We start from the raw sequence: 24190 nt of genomic DNA on the forward strand, positions 1-24190 counted from the left end.
CGCTCGCGTTCGCGCGAGTTCCGCGGCCGGAGAACTCGCCTCTGGCTTGCCGGGCGGAGCCGCGTGCAATCCGCGTTTTCATGCGATTGGAGGCGGCGTTCCCCACCGACGCGTCGACTGCCCCCACTTCGGCTATCATGCAGACTGTGTTGGACTCGGCCACGCTTTTCGTTCCATACTCGGCTCTCTTTGTCCCGCTCTTGGTTGCTCGAGGCCGCTGATGTTCTTTCCTTGTTGCTCTCCCGGCTTCTCCTCTTCCTTCTCTGAGACCTAACAACTCCCCCACTTTTGGTTACTCCGTTCTACAACCGTGTTCGCCGTGGCCGGTAGGCGGCCAAGCGAACGTACATGAGTCCTCTAGTGTAGCTGCACACATGCACGCGACAGCATCTGACCGCTGTACCACCAGCCGCCGCCGCCGCAGCCGCAGCCGTAGCTACCGCCGTCGTAGCGCGTCGCGTAAACTCTCGTCCAAGTGTGTCTTTGATCACGCCGAACGAGAAGGACGCGTCGACAGGTTGACCTGACTCATCTTGTTGATAGGTCGCAGGTAGTTACTGTCATTGGCACTCTTTAACCGCATTGTCATCGGTCGATTTGATACGCTGCGTCGTAACAAATCGACGCTAATCATCGCACGTGTTATTTAGGATGACGTGATTATCTAATAAATAAGATACGACGAAGAGTGGTAAATTAGTGTAGTGACTTGGCTGAGCTAGTTGAAATCTCGTTCATTGATGATGTTGGCGAGATAGTGTTCGTTGGTGAGTTCATCAGCAAGTGCTCTTATCTCTGGCATCAATGACACTTGCAAATTATACTGCCGTAAAGACTTCTTGCTGATCCGAGTGTTTGAAATGAATACGTGTCGTCTGTAAAGACAACTCGGATTGAACTTCAGTGAAAACGATTGACTGTTTGAGCCAGTGACATTAGTGCCGGTGCTTTATGTGTTTTGCGGCTAATATTTTAATAGTCATCTGACAGAAGCGATGCGATCAAGAGACCTATTATAATGATACGTTTGTGATGAAGATAAAGATTGTTCTTGTAAATAACAACGATAATCAGGCCTTAGGTATTTTATGCGGTAAACAATTCGTGCATTGGATAGTTACACCTTAAACTGGAGTACATCGCTATCACAAGAACGTGAACGTGACTGTGAGACTTCTGAATGAGTGTAGTGCATTCTTAAAAGTACTGTGTTTTCAAGAACTCGAAGACATTGACTGGATCTCACGCATAGGAAATTATGTTGACTAGCACGCAGTGAATGTCTTTCGGTCTTAAGGTGTGATTTCTGTGTTAAGACCATTAGAAACAAGCAATCGTGGATGTTTTTTAGTTAATCGATTGAATTGAATTCAAGTACAGTATTTTTGAGACGGTATTTCGTCTTCAAAGCGTTCTACGAGCGATGATAGTCGACGCAAGCCGCTAAGTTAGCAGCGAACGACCTCCCACTGTGTGGTTCGGTGCGATTCCTTCGTCGAGAGCAGAAACCAGCAGGTGACCACGTTGGATCTCGCGGCGTTGACTGCCTACGGGGGCGTTTCGGGACCCAGGGTCGCGGTGGCGGGCACCGGGGTCCTTGCGCTGCCCCGCTTGATACCCGACAAGGGTTTATCATCGCCCGGAGGCCAGTCGAAGTCAAAGTCCGCAGGGCTGGCGGGTCTCGACAGCGAGGCGGTGCGCCGGTGGGTCGCGGAGGCCTCGCGAACCGTCCGGCAGTTCCCGCACCCGGTGGTCGTGCCTGTGAGTTCTCCGCAACATCAACAGCAGCAGCAGCAGCAGCAGCAGCAGCAGCAGCAGCAGCAGCAGCAGCAGCAGCAGCAGCAGCAACATCATCGTCAGCCACAACAGCAGCATCAGCACCATCATCATACTACCCACAGGCAACGTCAGGAACCCAGCCCACCGTCGGTGGGACTGTCCCCCTTCGTTCTACCAGTATCGATGACGCAAACTCCCAGTATGCGTCTGCTGGAAAATAACAACTTGGTCGAAGTTGCCATGGCCCAGCAGCAACAACAACAGTCTCAGCAGGCGACACAGAAACAGAAGCAGACAAGTCCCACAAATAATAACACCATAGAAGCTTGGAGATCGATTCAAGGCGGGCATCAGTGGTGGAGTCCGCCCAGTAGTATTCAACAGGAACAGCAGCAGCAACAGCAAGTACCGTCGATCGCACAGGTTTCTCAACCGCAAAGTCTGGTGGCCGGATCGGTATGTGGTCAGGTGCAGAAGCATCAGCCGCAAGTGCAATCGGAAATCGATCAGCCGCTCGACTTCTCTGTTGGCTCTTTGCAGCAGCAGAGGCTGCATTCGCGCGTGAGGACTATGCACGAGAGACTTCAGGGTAGGATGCATGACAACAACAACGGAACGAGCGGCCAGAAAATCACCAGGGGAGACGTTAGCAGGCGAAGCTATAGTCCCAGTGAAGCTAGTACTAGCAGCAGCGAAGACGAGGGTGTCTCTACCGGCGGCAGTCCTACGGGACCTCTTCGAGGTGCTTCGGGTGAGTGTCAATTAAATTACACATTTCGTTAGAGTCTGAGATATATATTCAGAGTCACCATGATTCGTTAATTTGTGATTATGAAGCTTAATATATGAAAGAAGGAAAGGGAGAAATTACTCCATTAATTCTCTTTTTTTCGCTTACGTGTTTATTAATTTTAAATTTATATAACAGCTATTTATAAAATTTTTATGCATTTATGTCATTAATTCTTTCAATTAATTATTTCCGGAAACTTTTAAAACAACAATAACCAACAATAACAACAACAATAACAACCATTAATAAATCAGCATAACATAATCGTTATATTAATAAGAATTGAACAATTGATATTGTCTCTTTCAGTAAACGTAGATTAAATTTTATTTATTATTTTTTTTCTCTCTTTTTTCCTTTTTTTGTCTCTCTCAAAAACAATTATTTTATTATTAAATGCAAGTGATAGCATATCGATGAAGACGAATATAAGCGAATATCTCTCTATCGCAATATAAGCAAGTATCTCTTTATCGCAATTTCTCGGTTCACTCAATTAACAGAGAATATTGCGCGACAGTTAAACAGTTTGCCATTATCAATACTGAATCGCGGACGTATGTTAAACAATCAGAATTATCTGATTAAATGTAGATTAATATGTTCATATATCACTACAAACAACGGCAAGAATCAAGCATTTTGTGGAAAACGTTATGTTTGTCAGCTGCCAGTGCAATCTGTGTTGCATTCTCGACGCCCCCGCGTTGCATTGTTGCTTTTCATGGAAACATTGTGCATCGTAGCATTGTATCGGGTCATGTGGTCCCTTCAATCGCGAGAAACGATTTATCTGAAACGACCGGATTTTGCATTAATGCATCTCGTTCATGCTATTCTGTGCACGGAACGCGTGCCAGTTGAACTTGGGGGATTAAATTTACGTTCAGAGGGTGAATTTATTTTAAATGGAAGAATCGCGACGTGTGCTTGTATTTTTCACGAGAATAGACTATTGTTCATGACGCTATTTTCAACATCTGGAATGATACATGATCATCTGATATTTTATTTATTGCTTCTAAAAATAACGCACAATAATCTTGTGTTAATGTATAAAATACTTAGATATTGTATAGATTATTATGAAAATGTTACGACGTTCTCATCGTCATCATGACGATGACTAATCGGTACTGATTACGATTAACGATCCGCTATCTTGTCAACGCGTATTTGTAAATTTTGTTTGAGTGCTAGCTATGCTAAGACCGAATTTAAGAATCGGTATCGAGCATTAACAGATAACTGAGTCACCATCAATCGCTTTAACGATAATTTTCATGCCGAGACATCGATAGTGTAATTTCAACCAATGTTGCTCGCGTCAATTATTATTTATGATATATACTTCTTCACCTCGTCTTTGGACGTTATTAATTAGGTGCAAAGTTACACACGCGGGCTTATTAATAATCGCGGTGCACGCGCCACACGTTTCTGCTTTCAATTCAGAATTACCGGTTTCTGATAAACGTGCGATTTACGGCTATACACATGTCGTATGTAACGTATCTCTTTCGTCAACAATCGCAACGTACAGATAAAATCTTGAGTCGCACCAGTATCGCGAGATAATACATATAATTAATAGTTGCTGGTTGGTATTATAATAGACGCATGTTGTGTTCTATGAAAGTGTTTTGCTAAAAACTAACTCTAGTTTTCAAAGAATTTATAAAGATCGGTAAGAAACACATGTTTTGAATCATTAATTTATATTATTATTGCTTACATTTTTATAATGATATTGTCGTAACAGTGTAGTTACTTGTCAATAAAATTCATTAGGAATTGCGTTAATAATACAGGTAATCACGATAAGAAAGAAAAAAAATATTGATCAAGGTGAATAGGCGTTAGATTCTGTCGAGAGAACATAATATAATTTTTACACAGCTGTCTCTATTAACTGCGATATGCGACGCGATAAATTGAAAATTAATAACGTTGAAGATGTTGTTAATGTACGTTGATTAGCTGCGATAAGCATTAGATCAGAGGGATAAGCAGAAAAATTACAAACCAATTGATACTATTGATAAAAATGCGTATCGCTTTAGCCGGCCCGGTGTTGTCAATCTATGGCAATTACGTGACGTCTATATATTCCTCGTATTGAAGCACCTGATATCGAAGTTATATGATAAGTTCTTCCTCTACATAGTTGCACTAAAATTAAATAAAAGTGCAATGGTAAATACAGTGCTGCGTATGTAGGAAAGAAAAAAGACCGTTATCGTATCAGTCGATAACGTCTTAGCTCTAATACTTGTTTGAATAAATATTCCACGTAGCCGCGTGATTGCATGGTTATTTTCGGCATACGTTGAAATCATGACGCAAAAATCTCGCTTACTAAGTTATAAATTGATCAACATATTTTTATCTTCGCCAGTCGATCGACAAATATTCGTCTCGTGTAAAGAGAACAATCATTAAATAAAATATCGATTGTAATTATCAATTATTGATTGTTGATAATTATCAATTATCGCCATAAGGGACATTTAAGAATCGATTAATTGTGTTGAATAAAAATAAGTTTAATTAACCTGAAATGAATATAATAATCAAACTTTGTTGAAATACGTTTGATCATAATTTTGGTTAAAATAATTATTTATTATTTTATAATTAATTAATTATATTATATTAGATAATCAAATTTAAGATTATTTAGTTAAAATAATTAAATAAATTTGATTGCATGAATTCTGATAAAAAATAACAAAATTTTTGATAAAAATATCACATTATTTAATTTTCGATTTAATTAATCAGAAATTGTGATAATCAGAAATTCTATTTATAATAGTTCTATCAATACTTCTTTAACCATATGTATCACATTAATCTAACAGCATTTTTTTCTTATAATTATAATGACTATAAACTTAGATATTATATATGCATTTACCAAAAATTTATCTAAATGTTTTGATTCTCTGAACGCAAATATTGGTAATAATCAAAAATTCTGTTTATCTCTATCAAAATTTGCTTAATTAAACATATCTTGGTAATACAATCACGATTATTTTTTTCCGTATGATATAACTGTTTTGGTAATACTTAAGAATTTACATGCATAATAAGAGAGGATTATTCAAAAAATTAATATTTCTAAGAATTATAAATTATTTTGATTATATCTATTTCCATTTAATAGTATTCATAATCAACGATGATGATTCCGCATCTCGTCCCTGATGAAAGTACGCGCAGAATATGGGCAGTCCCAGGTACACGTTTCACAGGGCTCAAAGGACCTGTTCCCTGCTAGTCCGGGTGTATTACGATGTAACCTGATACACGTTTGATTCTATGTTATTTACGAGCAGGTGTATCGGCGCAACAATGTTTATCGGCGTAATTAGATTCTATACCTACGTAATCTTTATCACACGTCGATGAGTTGTGGCACAGCGAAAATCATGCTTTCAGAATGCGCACGATGATAATAATTTTCTCGAACACCTCGTCTACATTGATTTCGATTGTCACGCCTTCGAACTGCTTATTGATCAGTGAGCGGCAAGATGCATGATTTCCTACAAACTTATTAAATATTTATAATATGAAAAGTATTTGATAATAAGCTAATTTAAACATACATTTTTATATGCCCAAAAAAATTAAATTATTTTGTATTAAGTTTATATAATTAAAATACTTATTATACAAAATGTAAATTTGAAAATGTATGTACATTCAGATTGAAATAATTTTCGATTATCTGGTCACATAGTTTATTAATAAAGTTAACATATTTACAATTATACTGATAATATCATATCAGTATAATTAAAATAATTACATTTTTTCATTGAATATTTTAGACATATTTTAATATAATAATAATTAATCATCCGTTTCCGTTTATTTGTGATTAATTTAATCTAAAGTTACATTTTTGTTTGATGTAGAGCAAACGTTGATAACAATTCGCAATTACCGATTAGAATCTTCATTGAATTTATCTTTTTCATCATGATGATCATTTCTAACTATCTCCAAGAATCATCCTGTTCCTTCCTTCATTAACATTTTCTGTGATTCGTCCAAGTTCATTCGAGTGCCGTCGGATTACTCGCGTGCGGAAAATTAGACGGCCTTCCGATTTGTAAGAGTACTCACGAGGTACACGCTGATCCCTCTCGTGCTACTCGCTTCATGATCAGTGATCTTCGAGCTTTGAATGTGTCGACGGAAATTCTGCGAAGTCCATTCTCGTTTTTCTAAAATAAAACCCAAGTCTTCGAAGGATCTCGTTATTTAGGTAGTCATTTTCCTCTTGATGTGTTTGAAAGTTTCTTTGCTTTAGGTTGTGTTCAAAATTCGCTGCCAGCGCTAAAAATTTATAATTTATATTACTATAAATTGTACTATAATATAATTTACATTACTATAAAGTGTACTATAAATTTCCAACATTAACAGTGAATTTTGAAACACAGTTTTAAGCACATAGCGTAGAGAAAAATATAAGATATAAGCAGTAAGAGTATCAATCAATCATAGTACACCGTTAGATATCAAAGGAGTAATGGCAATAATGCTATGAGTTAAATAATACTTTTAATATTTTTAACTTCCATATGAATGTAAATTAATTCATTTCTATGGTTGAAATCCTTAATTTCAAAGTAAATCACATTTATATTACCGAATGCAGTTAATAAATTAATAGTAAACTAACTTTGAATCATTTAACATATCTCTTTAGTTAAATTTTTTAACCTTGTTGTTTCAGTTAAAAGTAACGCTATATTAAATAGGAACGATGACGAAGACATAAAAATGATTAAAAATCGCTCAAATTGGGTACAGATATTATAAATTTATAATAGTGTGAAAATGTAGACAGTAACATAAATAGTAGCAAATCTAAAATATTGATTTGTTTATCACTTGTGCTTTATTATTTACGTTTTTTTTTTGTATGCCACTGAATAGCATTTATTTTTTAATTATGTTCATTCCTTACAACGTTTATTCTAAAAATCAATATCTGTTCGCTCATGCGAACTTAAATATTGACAAATGACATTTGACTATTCGCGTTGATACGTCTGCGACAGTTGCTGTCGTAGCTCAAGATTATTTAATTGGTCGAGATTATTAATCAAATCGTTAGCAAGATGCACTAATTAATTATTCTATTATATGTTGAGTCGCAGCGTCCAATTAGAAAAGTATCTGATCGGATGCGCGTCTTATTTTTATTCTGTTTTATGCTGGTACCTGCGCATGTCATTAACTTGTATGATTTGCTGCATAAAATCGTATCGATAAAAAAAAAACGTATATCGATATGACCGATGCAGCGATGAAGCGCCGTATCAGCTAACATTTCGTTGGGATCTGTTCGACGTCGGCAATCGATGACGGATAAAATCGCATTTATTGACTCGCGCCAGATTAATCGCGACCGAATAATATATTTATCTTTACTGCCCGGAATCTCTACGGTCGTACGAGTGAAACGTCTTTTATCGATCACCGATCTCTCGCTCGCGTCACTCGAGAAACGAAGGCTTGGCTCGAAGATAAAAAGCCGACGTGTTAAAGAGGCGGCCGGAAGCGCGTACCTTGCACGGCTAATACGCACAATGACTATGAATACATAAAGACACGTTATCAAATGGGATTTGTTCAGTGGATAACGCAGTCAAGGCAAAAGTTGCGTGTATCATAAAAAAAAAAGTTAGTACTCAACAGTGACACCTTAAATTTGTGTGACACCTTAAATTGTTTTTTATTTCCATAATTTCTCCAGAAAATTACATAAGGAAAAGGCCATTCTTAAATCAATCATAATATGCTCATATATAAGCAAAAATATTCCTAATTAGAATATTTTGCTTAAAAAATTTTACTCTTGACTTTCGAATTTGTATTATCTGTGTGATGCAAGATTTTTTATTAAACAAATTTTGAATTGAGTGTAATACTTGCATCAACACAAATTCAATCGAATCAAGACTAAAATCTTTAAAGCAAGCATCTTACAATAATAATATTTTGCTTATAAATGAACATATTATGATGATTTAAGAATAGTCTTTTTTTCATGTAACATTAGTAAAGTATATTAATGCTAGCAAATGATAATGTAGATAATCTTTTATGTCTATTAATTTTTTTTATGTTTATTATGATTGCTACTAGTGATTATTTGTATGCTTTTCTTAAGGCAATTATGACAATTATGTCTTATATTAGAATTTTTTGTAGACATCATTATAAAATCTTGCTGCTACGTTATATGGATACAATTAGTCACTTTGAATATGCAAATAGTTACACGGTTATATCATTTATCGTATTTTTTAATCGTAACCCGGAATTCCAGGAAACATGAAGTAATGGCGGATATGACTGATCATACCGAAAAATCTTGACATCGTACGCTGAAGCATGCTTTGCTTACAACAGAAAGCTTTTGTCGCAATAGGTATTCTGAGAATTTGTATATGATGAATTTAATTAATCTATAATTGGCATTCTGTCAGAATTCATGTAATCGCGAGTTTCATGGTGATCAATTCTAAATAATTGTAAAGAAAGGAACGTGCAAATACTAGCGATGTTCTATATACCTCTCATAGTTTATTAGAATCGCCTCAATTACACACAAGATTTCTAGAATTTCTAGGATTCTTTATAGAAGAACTCAGACTCTATCAATTATATTGAAATTTTGAAAAAGGGTGCTAACTTCATAGATGCCATTAGCGATTTCAGAATTACCATCGTTCCCTCGTGAAGATTGTCTAGAATAATCATTGATGTGCGTGCACATGACTGCTATGGTCGAATATGTGATGATACGATGATATGATTTTAATGAAAAACTCGCGCTGTTCCTAGAAGAAGCCGGAAGCGCCCAAACCGTTTGCGTTGCGTCATCAGCAGCATGGCATGATGCTTATTTGCATTGTCCGTCGGGTTTCCGATTATACCCTATACGACCCTCGAATTAAGGCCCCGGCCCCGTAACCTGCCCGAAACGCTTCAGGCTAATACACCAAATCCCGATTATTACGTTGAGACATACACAGTGCGCCTTCCGAAGACGATCGTCGACACGTGACTTGCTGGAGATCCCGTCACTTGAATGGACCATTGGAAAAGTACTGCCGGTTTTTAACACACAAACTTCACGCTACTTGCGTTTGTATCTTCCGATAAACTTGATGAATTGACCGCAAATTTCTATAACATCCGTTAACGTGAATAATATTTTTTTTTTTTAAAGAAAAGTCTTTTTGATATGAGAAAGAGAGTTTTAAAAGAGACACGAGAGAATTTTTTTTATTGAAACTAAAATTATTTTGCGCGTATGAACTTGACAATTATTTCTAAATAAATCACTATTTGAATTTAAAGTAATAAATTGATTAAAATCGCAATGAACTTATTGTATTTTTAACAACGACGATTTGGACGCATAACGCGATCATTGCTCTAAAAATCTTACCTGTTACCTTGAAAGGTACACGGACTCGTCGCACGGAAAAGCTTGAGATACGTGACTCGTACGAGTCGAGTGGGTGGTGGGCATAGGGAGGTCAGTTCGCGGGAATGGGAAATAGCAGTGCGGGGATTCGTAGTAGATAGGCAGAGGTAGTAAGGAAGGTACCTATAGAGCTCATGGCAGGTAAAGCCAATGGATAAATCTCACCTTGGATAGGTCAGGTTGGGTCGGGAGGATTCTGTCGAGAAGGACCGTGCAAGGGTCACGTGGCTACTCCTACCTCTTTCTTTCTTCGCTTTGTGTCTCCTTCCTCCCTTTCTCTTTCATTGTCGTTTAGTGCTCCTTTTCTAGGATACGCGAAACCCGTAGGCTTTCTAACCCTTACTGAAGATGCATTTCGGCCCTGGCGCGACACGCGTGCGGTGTGATACGTGCACGTGTGCGGGACAGCCGGGTGTGTTCATGTACACGCGACGACAAATCACTCGTGCGACGTGACACGCGCCAGACTTTCTCGCCTTATTTTAGGCCTAGGAAATATCGAGATTTTTTTCTGTGTAAGATATCTTAAATCTACATTTTCAGTTTTTGTTTATGAACTCTTTCTTCAACCAAAACGTTGAGGAAAAACCTAAGTTTTCAAGATAAATCTTATTTTTAATTTGAAGTGTGATACTAATAAGTAATATTGTATTTAAAGTGATGCGAGTATAAGCAATGTTGTATCTTGTGATTTAACTACCAAGATCTTTACTAAAGATTAGTAGAGTAACGAAAAATATATTAATAAATTAAAAAAAATCCAAAGATCAAGAAACTTGTGATAACTTAATATTGTTTTGTCAAGATACTTTGTATTTAAGATCAATAGATTAACAAAATATATTTTAATGACTTAAAAAACTCCAATTCCAATATTAAGAAAAAATTTGTGATATATTTTTTCGTGTATTCAGTCATACTGCTAAAAAAATAACAAAGTTACATGAAGGACACGCGAATGTGGCGTCGATGGATATGTCTCGCTCGCAACTCGATGCGATCGTAATCACCACTAATCCCTGTCCCGCGTTTTACCGATGCCACGCCATAACTCTTCGTTACAACGCAATGCTGGACGCGACATGCAAATTATGACTCGCATCGTTACTACGTTCCGCGGGGCGATCGATATGATCTCTCCCGTCGATGACGGATGTACTGGACGGATGCGGCTGCTCGTCAAGAGCTCGAGTAGAGGTGCACGGACGACCTTGCCGTCTCTCGGAAAAGGAAACGTACTTCTCATAATGAAACCTATCATGGCACGTACGCTGCATAGCGAGATAATGCGCCAAGCAGGCTGTACCGACACGTAGAGACACTACACACGCTCTGTAGTTTTAAACTTCGTATTCACACGTACTCATATTCAAAGATTACCTAGCTTTTTGTAGTTGAAAACTATGAGGCGCGATGTTTATCGTGTATAGTTATAGACTTCTTAAAATTTGCTTATAGTTGATAAAATTCAAGATCTGTTTTCTATGGGAACGAAAATTTAAATTTTGTCTTTGATACATAGAAAGAACAATTTTGTTGAAGTATCTAAAAATTTAGCTACACACAGATCTGAAAATAATTTTGTTGGATACTCAGAATAATTATGTAGTTCAAACTGATTGCAGCGTGGCTCATCATTTTTTATATTCCTATATAATTATTTTACTAAGCTAACAAAATTATTTTCAGATATGTGTTTAGTTAAATTTTTAGATACTTCAGCAAAATCATTCTTTCCCTGTATAGATTTCACTGTAAAATATTACCTAAAATTCAGATAAAAGCTGAAGGTTTCTACAATCACAATGTGAATTTTCGGTTATTGTCTGAGTTTTAATAATTGTTATCTGAAATTAATCATAGTGTTAATTTTTAGCCACATTCTTCGGAATTTCTACCTAGTAGTTGTCTGTATATCTAACATGTCTGAAATATTATTTTTCTGAATTTCTAACCTGTTGCCTGAATATTTCTGTAGTGTCTGAACATTTAGATATGCCTAAAGATATGGCTTTTAGATATGCCTAAAAATTCAGATAATATTCTGTCCGAAAATTCAGACAATGTGACTAAAAAAACTTCACTTTTTATCTGAATTTTAAGCATTTTTTTGTAATGTTGATTACAAAAAACAAGAATTTGTTTATAATGTAATTTGTAGTAATACTAAAGTTTATATAGCAATACTATAAATATAAAATACAAAATTAAGTCTTCAATAATTATGAAATAATAGAGTGTAAAAAATCTGTACAAAAATATTTTATATTTTTTATATATTTTTAGATTGATTAGTTTAGTAGCTTTATTAAAATTAAAGTAACAAAGAAAGTCAATAAAGTCCGTTATTGATATCGCTTTTTATCCGAATTTTAAGAATACGTTTTTTTTACGAATTAATTTCAATAACGTTTCTCAACATCGCAAGATTGTAACGTGTACGCGCGTTGCGTCTCGCTCGAAGGATCACGGCAGATGCGTTTGCACCTAGCAAGCTGGATAAATGATGGAAATCACCATATTCATTGCATTTGTCGGCGTACCGTTGCTGAGCCATACCATATTTGGCGGTTGCGTATGCTAATTCACCGTCGCGGACGATTGGCAGTCTAGGTTGAAGCAGCGGTACGTATACGAGTTAAAAGGACAAGCTGTATAATCCCGCGATCTTGTTGATTCGTCTTCTCTCGAGTGAATTTATTCCTCCAACAAAATCGACCGTCTCGGATTGAAAACGCGCGACAAAGTGTCCATCTTGAAATGTTAGAATTGTTAACGAGAAACGGTGAGCCATAGTTAGAATCGTTATAAGAGAAAATTCTGCAAAAGGGAACGCGATGCATGTCCTTCGTCGCGATGATCCCAGCAAAAGTAATGAAATAACGACGTTACTCACCTCAATATGCATCGGATTGATCCAACGGAAAATGGTCTCTCTCATGATTATTGATTATGACTTGTGCGATTTGCACGATGCAGCGTCGTGTATTGTACGATATGTGCGGTAGCTGAGAGATGCGTGAATCAGAATAATACACGCGCAGATTGCGCCAGCTTCTGTGATTTACCCCACGGGAAGTCGGATCGTTCTGGATCATCGGCAAGGAATGTAAGGACGACACGCGAGAACGTCGATTGCCGGATTCCAATAGGATTGTGAAAGTACTCGGTCCACGTCATTATGGATTCTTTGCGACTTACGAAAATCCGAGATAATCGATTCTCCCTCTCTCTCTCTTTCTCTCTCACACTTACGAAACTTTGCAATCGTGTGAATGAAGTCTTTATGTATTATAGAACTTCTTAAACTGAAGTAATAGTTAAGACAGCTAAATTTACAAGAGATGGCTGAAGGAAATAAAAATAAAATTGCAAGAGGTGGAGAGGGGGGGAGAGAAAGGAAATAGGGAGGGAGAGATTACGATAGATAGACATACATGGAAAGGTTTTGCTGAAGTATCTAAAAGTTTAGATACTGATCTGAATAATTTTATTGGACCATCAAAATAATTATGTAGGATACTCAAGTTGGTGATTAGAATGTCAAAACTTTTTGCAGCGTTGCTTATTATGCTTGAAATTCTTACGTAATTATTTTGATAGTTGAACAAAATTATTTCCAGATCTTTATCCAATCAAATTTTTAGATACTTCAGCAAAATCGTTCTTTCCATGCAATCGTTCTTTCCTTTTAATACATCTTTTTACTTGATTGTTACATTGAAAATGATTCACGATGCCTGTTTATTCTAAACTTGTGATTGATTATGGGATAGAATAATTTACCTTTCAAAATATTGCGATTACAAAGAGACCGTTCCTACCGAATGTTATACAATTGAGGCTCATAAAAGAACCGATCAAACATGCTTTTGAAAAATACGAGAATATCATGCCGGTAAGCCCATTTAAACCGACATTCAGCTTGCTTAAATTACTTCGCCAGTCATTGCGGTTCCCGCATCCTGCTGCAATTTTGACCTGCATGCCGCTTAGAATTTCATACGGTTCGCATGCCATATGTTCGTATGCAAATTGTTCCTTTTCTATTCAGTAAATTTCGGTACAGATAATCATAATATCGTCGATTTGATCGGCTAAATTAGACGCATTAAGCATATCGAAGCCAATTAAGGATTTCACATTAAACTTAGAGTTGCGTTATTCGACGAATATAAAATTACAATCCCAATAATAGTTTCAACAAGATAAAATTTATATTCTCACTTATGTATCCACCAACGCATTTAATTTGACGCGATTCTTTGCGTGGAAATCTTCCGACTTTTCTCTGTACGTTGAGTAAAATCTGCATAATTCGCGAGCAACATTGTGTAAAAACGCGTGCGTAAATTAATTGGCACCTAAGAATCCGGCACGCATCGACGGCATTTTAATTGCGTCATTGTCTCGTGAGATGTTTTTGCGCGATTAGTATATAATTTGAATAATCAAAAGGAAATTTTACGCGCAATAAGATGAATGGACGATTTATCGGTGCATATTTATCGCATAATGCATCGATTTGCGATTTAAACGGGATTGAGGGAATTTTTTATGCAACAGTATAACTGTATCTGTGATTTTGCATTCTATTGCACTCGCATATAATTTTATTATAGGTGCATATTCTATGTGCATATTCTAATTTGCATTTTACTAATGACTTTTTATTCTCTTATTACTAATAAAGTATTTTTATTCTCATTGTTTCTTTATAATTTCATTGTTGTTTCTAACCATTTGATGTAGTAAAGTAATCTATGTTAATATATAAGTCTAATAATGCATGTAAATTTTAAATGTTAATATTAACTTTAGAAAATAAATAGAAGATATAGAAAATGTTAAATTTGAAAAAAATTTACATAATGAGTATATCTATTTTCTTACAATAATTATTAAAGTAACTGTACTCAATATGATCTATAACTTGCTGTTTGTAGGTAGTTACATGGATATTCAAATCTTTACTATATTCATGTAAATATTGAAAATATCTCCATATTTTCAATTAATGTTCAGAAATATTTCCTATTTTCAATTCAATCACGTTTTTAGTGTTGGGTTTAACAAAAATCACAACGCTTAGGCTATGAGAAAATATTGCTGAGAAAAAAGTTTTTGGTATTTGTGACTAATTTCATGTTAAAATATTATGATTATGAATTACATTTTTACACACAGTTACTAATATTAATAATATAATTATTATAGTTCTATACCAAAAAGAATATATATAATTATTCCTAAAAATGGTTATAAAATTATATTAAGAAATAAGAAAAGAATATATTATACTTATTAAGAAATTATATATATTAAGAAAAAAATATATATTATCTTCAAAAACAATTAAAATTATAGTTGTTTTCGGAGACAACCGTATATTCTTTTTGGCTTATTTATTAAACTATAATATAATTATTATTGTTGATATTATAACAGTAATAACTATAAAAATGAAACTAAAAAGTAATAACTATAAAAGTAATAACTATAAAAATGAAACTTCTAACCTAATATTTCGTGCAATTATAGTCGCAATATCAAAAACTTTTTGCTCAATGTACGTACAGTTCATCTTTTAATTTTGACGATTGTTACATTTATTTGGAGTAAAATTTTATTGGGAATGCAATGCTATCTAATGATCTCTGGAAGAAGACGCGCGGGAGGTCGTTTTAAATTTCGCACTATTATGTGAGTCAGCAACAGGGTGATAGTAACATAGTCAGAGACGGGATGGGTCGTTTTAAGTAAAGATAATGACAATGTACACAGGAACATGCGTGCCTAATGCCGACACACGTCCCCGTGGCTACTTGCCGCTTCCTGCCTCATGTATTCAAATTAAACCACGTAACATCGTCATGGAGCTTGTATAATGGTAATGATGATGGTAAATGAGAACCATGGACGCCTTCGTTCATCGCCGCCAGATCTCGGGAAAGCACTATGATTTCACGAGTCGCATGACGATGCACAGTCTTTGGACGTCGCGATAATTTGCAGCATTCTGCCGCCGCATTCACGGATAATAATTCATTCTGGAAATTATGCGAAAAATTACATATTTCTTCAATTATAATAACCAATCCATCAACATCGCGATAATTAATCGTGAAATTATTTCTTGATAAAAAGTATGGTATTTTTGAGGCGATTTCAAACAAAGAACAAGATTAATGTATTCAATTATTATCAATGCCGTAGCAATGAAACGAGGAAGAGATCATTGTCCCGCTTAAAGAAACTAATCTGTCCTCGGGATCGTTTCGTGATTCCTTCGAATCTGCTTTCTTTGTGCCGTCTCGTTTTTTTCCTCACGTTGAGTCTAATAACCTCTTCCGGACCTACATCTCGTGTTTCCTCGAAGGTTTCGTTTCACGAGCGACATAATTAGCTAGGAGACGCTTAATGTAATTTTAATAACTAGATAAATAAACATAAGCATATAAACAAGGCGTAATTTGAATCCGGATGTGCCAACGATGAGCGGCTTCGATAAAGCACAACGTTAATGTCTCACATAGAGAGATACTGCATACTTCGTCCTGTCCTTGTCGCATGAATTGTGCTTGGTCTCGCCTCTCATGCCGTTGCGTGTGATGCGTGCGTGCGTACGTGCGTGCGTGCGTGCGTGCATGGTCATGTTATTTCGTAGTTTATGCAACGTATGTTAATTCGACGTAGCCGCGTCGACCGTTCCCTAAATAATGAATAATCAGAATCACAGACCTGTTGGCTGCGTTAGCTAAACTTTACAATACATCTGTTAGGCATAATAGTCTCTTTTAGAATTGTGTAGCTAATTTATTAAATGTCTATTAATTACAATATTTGAGACTTTTAAAATTAAATATCATAAATATTTCTAAAAAAAATAAAATAATTGCATGTATATATTATATGTATAATATTTTTATTCTATCTATTGTTATCAACTTAAAAGCTATAATTTTTTATTACAATAACAGCGTAACTTATTAGATTGCTTTACTATCGATTTTTTTCTTCAACGTACCTGCAATAATTTTATCATTAATTCCTAGTTTCGTAGAAGGAGTCAGGTGAGAGAAGAGATAATCAGGTTTTTTCACATCTACTTTTTCTTCATTATTCTATTTATAACGTACTGATTACAATATACAAACAATTAGATATTCAGATCATCTTCCCTTACATACAACCTATTATAGCATTTATGACGCTCTCTTGGATGTTTCAACTGAAATTAAACACGTTGTGTTTAATTATATTAAAATACTTCTAATGGTTATGCACGAAGTTCTTATGGAAGCAGGTGTTGAAAAATGGATGTAAAAAGTTATCTTTCTTTCATCTGACATATCTGAAACGATCTAAGGAATAGAGGAGCGAGAGAAAATTCTTACGTATCCTCTAATAATCTAATAAGTTTTTTTTAATATACGAGAATATTTAATTATTATCGTGCCACTTTAAATATCACAAACATCATTCTTAATTTTAATTTATTGCTAATTTTGGTCTTCCGAAAAGGATCGTCATGAATTTTTATGGGCCTGCACTCAAGGTTTTTAAACTGTTTTCGTTGTAGTTAATAAATCGCCTGTCGTCATGCAACGCGTACAAATTTGCAGCAAAGTTACGAGCAGAGATATCGTCACGTTAACTCGCGCAGCCGCTACGAAGATTGATGGAACGCAAGTCGCGGGCACGATCGCGGCCATGAGAATGATCTTACACCCTTGTCAGCGTTATCTAGATAGAGACTCAAATTCGTCATTCAGTTAAACGTATCACTATTAATTAATCATACTATCCCATGTGGCGCTCCAATTTGAAACGAGGCAATCGCTATTAGTAAATATCTTACGACCTAACGATTTACTGATCATAATAATGCAAATTCTTGGCCTCTTACCAAGTGTAATTGCAGTGTAAGCACAAATTAGCACATCTAACAAAATGTGTAACCAATTAGCCGCGTTGTATGAATCAATGCACTCCATCGTGATCACGATCTAAGCCGTACGCAATTTAAATGTTTAAAAATCTCTACCGCTTTCTTTTTACATGATGTTATAAATAAAAAGCGATGATGATATAACTATTAATCTGAAAATCTTTGTCCTGATTAAGTTTTTTGAACGGTTTGTATATAATATATTTTGAGGAAAATATTAAATGGGATTGGAAAATATACGAGTACATGTATTTAACTAAAATATATTGCAAAATATTTTTATATAGTTACAACTTCATATGCATTATACTTTGTAATGAAAGTTGTACGGATGCGTTTATTTATCTATCGCCATCGGTTAGTGATAATGGCAGCACACGCATGTCGACACCTTTGTCAGCCGTTATTATACGATGAGAATGCATATTTATTAGCGAGTAAAACATTCTTATTAATTGGCAATATGTCTGCGTCACGCATGACCTGATTAAATGTACCTTTAACTAATTGCAAGCTTTTAATCCTTAAGGCAATATGTATATGTAGATACGATTACTATATTATCGTACATGTATACTTAACTACATACATTCAATATGAACGTAATTTCTCTATAATGATCTAAATGCTCATTGATTGGCTTAATGTACGTATATTTTAAGATTACATAAAAAGTGTTGTTCATAAAATATCCTAATATGAATATAAATTCTTTCTTTATAAGAATGACGTTCTTTTTCTATGAGAATAAGAATAAACGCTATGTTTTCAATTGTAACTTAAATCGCGCGGCAGATAAATTTAAGGAAAGAGATTAAGGTTTTACTAAATCTTCAATTTAAGTATATATTTAAGTATATATTTAAGTGTGTGTGCGTGTGCGTGTGCGCGCGCGCGCGCGCGTGTGTGTGTGTGTGCGTGTGCGTGTGTGTGTGTATACATACTTCTAATTATTTTAACTCTGATTTTCTAATCAATGTGTTATTAACGAAAAAAACGTTGGAAAAAAATTAATTCTTTTTTCTGTTTATTTAATGGAGGAATTTCTTTGATTCTAAAATATTTGATAGATACATATATAATATATTTATATATTAAACCTACTCACGTATGCTTTCGATGTTCAAGACGAAAGAACAAACCCTTCCAAGTCGACCATTGTTTACGGCTTTAATTAGTTCGCTAATGTGACCGGGATAAAACCATCAGTCTCTTATCTGATATGTTTCCGGCGAATCATGGGAATTATTTCCGTACATGCAAATACCAACGAAAAGGCAAATCGAGTTGCGCTTCCGGAACGATCTCATCGTGTGATAAAAACGGCCACGTGTGACTAAGAATAGATTACTTTATTTATTATACATGATATTTTTATATATAAAAATTGCTTAAAATAGGGAATATTTTTTCGGGAAGGAGATATCTAAGATATATCATTATTTTTAAATATTACCCTTCTTATAAAAATTACGTTTTATTGAAAAAAGAGATCACGTGCTTTTAAAAACAATCATTATTCGAAATATCTTTTTTATTCAATCTAATTTAAAAATTTCCTGTTTTTGACATTACGTCATATGTTAAAATTATTACAGTCAAGCGTGACATTATCTTCTACAATTATCTCTCTTAGCCACGATATCTCGAGCCAACTATATTTACAAGCGATCTACTTGTAAATGATACGGATCAACGTTCTAAAATCGGTCATGTTATAACTTTAATCGTGTGGATAAGTAAAACGCGAGCCATTAGAGGTGCTTATATTCTTTCACACTTGCGATTACAAAGTGCCTAATTACATGTATCTGCAAACGAGAGCTAAATGTATTTGAGGTATTTTATATACTTACAGGAAACTCACACGAGATGAATAACTTCCAATCACAACTAACGATCGCTAATGGCACGTAATTGTCACGGAAAATCGAATGTTAATTATATTTGAAGAGAACAAAACTCAGTAATTACAATGGTGCGAGCGCACGAAACGCGAGGACGTTCCTCTGGGCGATGATCACATTTAAGGATATCTCACGTATGTGATGGTACATATTAGGCGACTTAACGAGTCAAGCGTGCTTAACGGCGCGTTGAGCAGTTCCTCGGGATTAACTGGCCGTGCCTAAACGCGTTAATATATTATTGTACCGGGCGCGTACAGAGAAAGACAGAGGTAATTAACCCTCGCAGCCTCGTAAGCAACCATATTTTAAGGTCCACTTGCACGTGTCTCTCTGGTGACTTCTTAATCGTCCGTACGACTTCATCACGTCGGTGATTTCATTCCGACATTCTCTTTCTTTTTCCTTTTTAATTGCTCCGGGTGCGAGTTCGCGGTCGTTAGCTTACCGAGAGCAAGGATCAAATTGTGCCGCGTTCCGAATTTTCCACTTGTGCGATTTGAGTAAAAGTATATGTTCGTTTTAATTTCGATAGTGTTTGATTGTTTATTCACTAAACAAGAATACTGCGTTGATAAAGGAATGTAGTAAATACATATTTTCTTATTTACTTGTACGAGAACTATCTGATTAATTGAACGATAACATTTCAAATTAATTAATGACATTGGTATCTCTTAATTGTTCGGGAAAAGTCACTGGAATGTGCTTATATTCCAGTGATAAAATATGAATCGTTATGAAATATTGTTTTCCCTTTGGATAATGTTTAACACATTTTCTTTTTTAAATATTTTGTACGAACCTTTAAATATTCCAATAAAAACCTGCAAATAAAAAAAGATTGTTTTAAAATATTTATTTTTTAGAAATGTTATTATAATAAATTGCTTAATATGCTTATTTAATATTTTGTTTGATTTCTGCGTACTTTTTTCAGAAAATTTTGATTAAATTCATATCCACAGTATTCCCAAATATTAATAAAATGGAAAACAGTCACAATAATATACAATATATTAATAATTATTATAATGATTAATATTAATAATAATGATTTTAACTGGGATGTAAAAATATCTTAGTAAAAATAATCAAATAGTGACTTCTGAGTTAATCCTTTCGAAGTGATGAAAAAAATCGGTATTTAGTTTCCTGCGAGGTTTCATGGCATTTACGTCTATTTGTTAAATGGTATGAATTCTATGTGGGTGATTCATAATTGCATGCGTACATTGTGTGTGTGTGAGTGAGAATAGTTAAGGGTAGAGTATTCCAAAGTGGACAATTACAGAATTTTCACGAAAAAGAATAACTTAACAGAACAATGAAAAATAACGAAAAAATACTTGGAATACTTTTTCGTGAAAATCAAAATTATTCCTTAACATATTTCATTTATAATTCTATTTTCATATTTTATTATACAGAAATTAAAATGATTGATTATATATTTGTCATAATGTTTTTTGTTAAATATGTAACTCTTTTTATAAGATATTATAATATTATTACACTTTTCTAACGTTGTACATTGTTTTATTATCGAATTAAAATGAACAAATGATTTAACTGTTATTGGATGAAAAATTCAATAATACTTAAATCATGTGTATAATGAATTTGAATTTGATTAGCTTAATTTAAATTCATTAAAAATCATTGTTAGAGAGAGAGAGAGAGAGAGAGAGAGAGAGAGAGAGAGAGAAAGAGAGAGAAAGAGAGAGTCACGCTAATCAGCGGAACATTAATCAATGCTATTAAAATTACTTTTGGTGTTCAGCGTAGCATAGAATTTTGCAATTGCATAAGCAAATATCTCTATAAAATTTCTATTGTGTACAAATCTAAAATGCAGAAACAGAATTTCTTTCCGCGTAGTTCTGAAAATCATATTGTATTATAAATTCCGCCGTCAATTTATTCGGTGTCGTAATAGTCAAACGGACTCTCGGACTTCTCGATCGGTTTTTTTCTTTTTTTTTTCTCGATGCTTGATCCCAGCTGTAACTATCATCAACATCGAGATTCTACTGAATCTTAATATCGATTTATCGATCGTCGACTTCCGCGAAATATCATAAACCTCCGCCCGTTAAAGAGGCGCGGTTAGGACCGTTCGCCGATTTGCGCGATGCAGGAAAACCGCGTACATCCTTTTTTCGTTTGCGTTCGTTCTCATTGCGCCGTGAATTACCGCGGCTTCTCGCGCAACAGAGAGGAAATTAATCCCAAGAACACGGCTTTTTGTCGATGTGAACACCCAAGTGGCCACGACGTGTTCTAAACGTGCAAGGTACGGACGAGGCAATTTGCGTCACTTTAGTGTGTTGATATCCTTTCATTGACTTTTACTTATACCTAAAATAGAAGGAGTGAAAGAGAAAGTTTGAATTTATCGTAAAGTAAATTTTAACAAATTTATGAAGCAATATTAAAAAATTGAAATAAAAAATAGAGTGATAAATCTGTATTATCCGATGGATTTAAATAGTGTGACGATTAGAATTGATACTATTTGTCATCGTGAAATGCGAGCTAATACATTCTTACGGAGTAATATTCTTTTTTTTTATATCCCTAACCTAATTAGGCTGGCTAGCACGTTCATACTGTTTTCTCTTTCATTTCATACTCAAGATTGAATTTGAATTAACGATTTTCGCTATCGGTATGCAACTTTGACAGCGTAATGTCGGAGAAAGCTGTTTCAATCTAAGGAACGACAGCCAGGATGACAGTGTATTAGTAAAAACGGCGGTAAGAGGTTCAGAGATGCTACAAACAGGCCCCCCACGTAAAGGAGGGCCCGATTCGACAGGGATAAAAATGCTGTAACGCGCGCACAAGACCCGACTTGGTGGTTCAGCGGCCAGTTTACGAGTCGCTGCGAACACGGTCGTAAAGTTTACCATTGCGCGCATAAACCGGCGCGATAATGATTACTACTTCCGCGCGATGTGTCCCTCTCCGCCGAGAGGAAGTCGACGTTTCGCGGATCGCCGTATCTCATGATCGGCCGTCGTTCAAGCTTTTGTTCGCGTCCGAAGCAGGCGGGCCCCATTGTCCAACTTCTCTCTTCGATGTTCTCTCAAAGCCCTCGCTACCTAAACTCTCTCTCGGCACGAAATGCGTGCCTACCACCGCGGTCGCTTACTTTTTTGCCCACGTAACTCTCATTTTGATCAATTTGAGTTTTTTGTCGGGGCGGCAACCGTTGACTTTACTACCGAGACCTCATCTCCACTCTTCGCCCGCTCTTCGTCCCGTCCTTTCTTCGTCTTCCTTTCGATTCTCTCTCTCTCTCTCTCTCTTGTGTTTCCCTTCTCTCTTTTTCCCTCGTCTTTCTCACTCCCGCTCGTTGATTACCTTTCTCGGCCATCATCCGTCTCTTTCTCTCATACGCACGCATGCATTAAATCTCATCTTTTGTCCCACGTGCTCCTTCCATCGGCATAGTGATTCACTCGCTCGCTCATGTTGAGCTTCCGTGACGTCCGGAATCGTCGCTAGACAGAGAAGGATACAGTGACGGATTGTTAGCCGGGGGCGGATCTGATAGTTGGCACTCTTCTTCTGTCCTTAGAACCGCGGCGGAAGTGCCTCATACTTGCCGTAAGTTTCGTGTTTCATGTGTCTATAAATGAACGAATCGCGACGATTTCGTCTTCCGGTCAAATATTGCTTTAGCCGAGATGATTTAATATTAATCATTAATTTAAAAACTGATCGATTCGCCGATTTAATAATATTTAAAGCTGTCTGTTAAATTTATATACATATAATAGAAACATACATGTAGGGCGATATAGGGAAAACGCGAGATAAAATCTACCTACTGGTAATAAGATTATATTTCTTGTTGATTAATGTCTTGTAAATTACATATAAATTGCGAAGCGCGTTGCTTTTGCTTTTAAATGTTCAGCAAACTGGTCGAATGATGCCTCTCGTCTGGCTAATCGTAGAATCGTACGTGACCGATCAAATGATCTTGTCGATTCGTGCTGTAAAGCATACCGTGAACGGAATCGTGAAGACCGACGCGCGTTGGACATTCTCTATTCGCTACGGTCAGATACAGAAGAACACGTGTTTCGTGTACGTTGCTACCATCATACGTGAAAGAATAGTTAACAGATTTCCCTGAGTCAATCATTTTTTTTTTCGTTTGTTAATATTGTATTTGTGCGGTTCAAGATGTAATTTAATTTATATTTACATGTTATATTTAT

The 24190-nt window shown here is 35.7% G+C and overlaps 1 protein-coding gene across 3 annotated transcripts in view; it reads left to right on the top strand.

The window, feature by feature from the left end:
* Window positions 1-332: 332 nt before the first annotated feature.
* Window positions 333-24190, top strand: part of LOC105150448 (uncharacterized) — a 141249-nt gene continuing 117391 nt past the window's right edge. For all 3 annotated transcript variants that reach the window (XR_015547296.1, XM_087413051.1, XM_087413052.1), the window contains exon 1: window positions 333-2530. Coding sequence is in view for 2 of the 3 variants with exons in the window: in XM_087413051.1 (XP_087269177.1) it covers window positions 1963-2530 (568 nt within the window). In the remaining variant the exon portion in view is untranslated. The remainder of the gene's footprint in view (window positions 2531-24190) is intronic.

Source organism: Acromyrmex echinatior, chromosome 14 (assembly GCF_024713525.1).
Source record: "Acromyrmex echinatior isolate Ae372 chromosome 14, ASM2471352v2, whole genome shotgun sequence".
NCBI lineage: Eukaryota > Metazoa > Arthropoda > Insecta > Hymenoptera > Formicidae > Acromyrmex > Acromyrmex echinatior.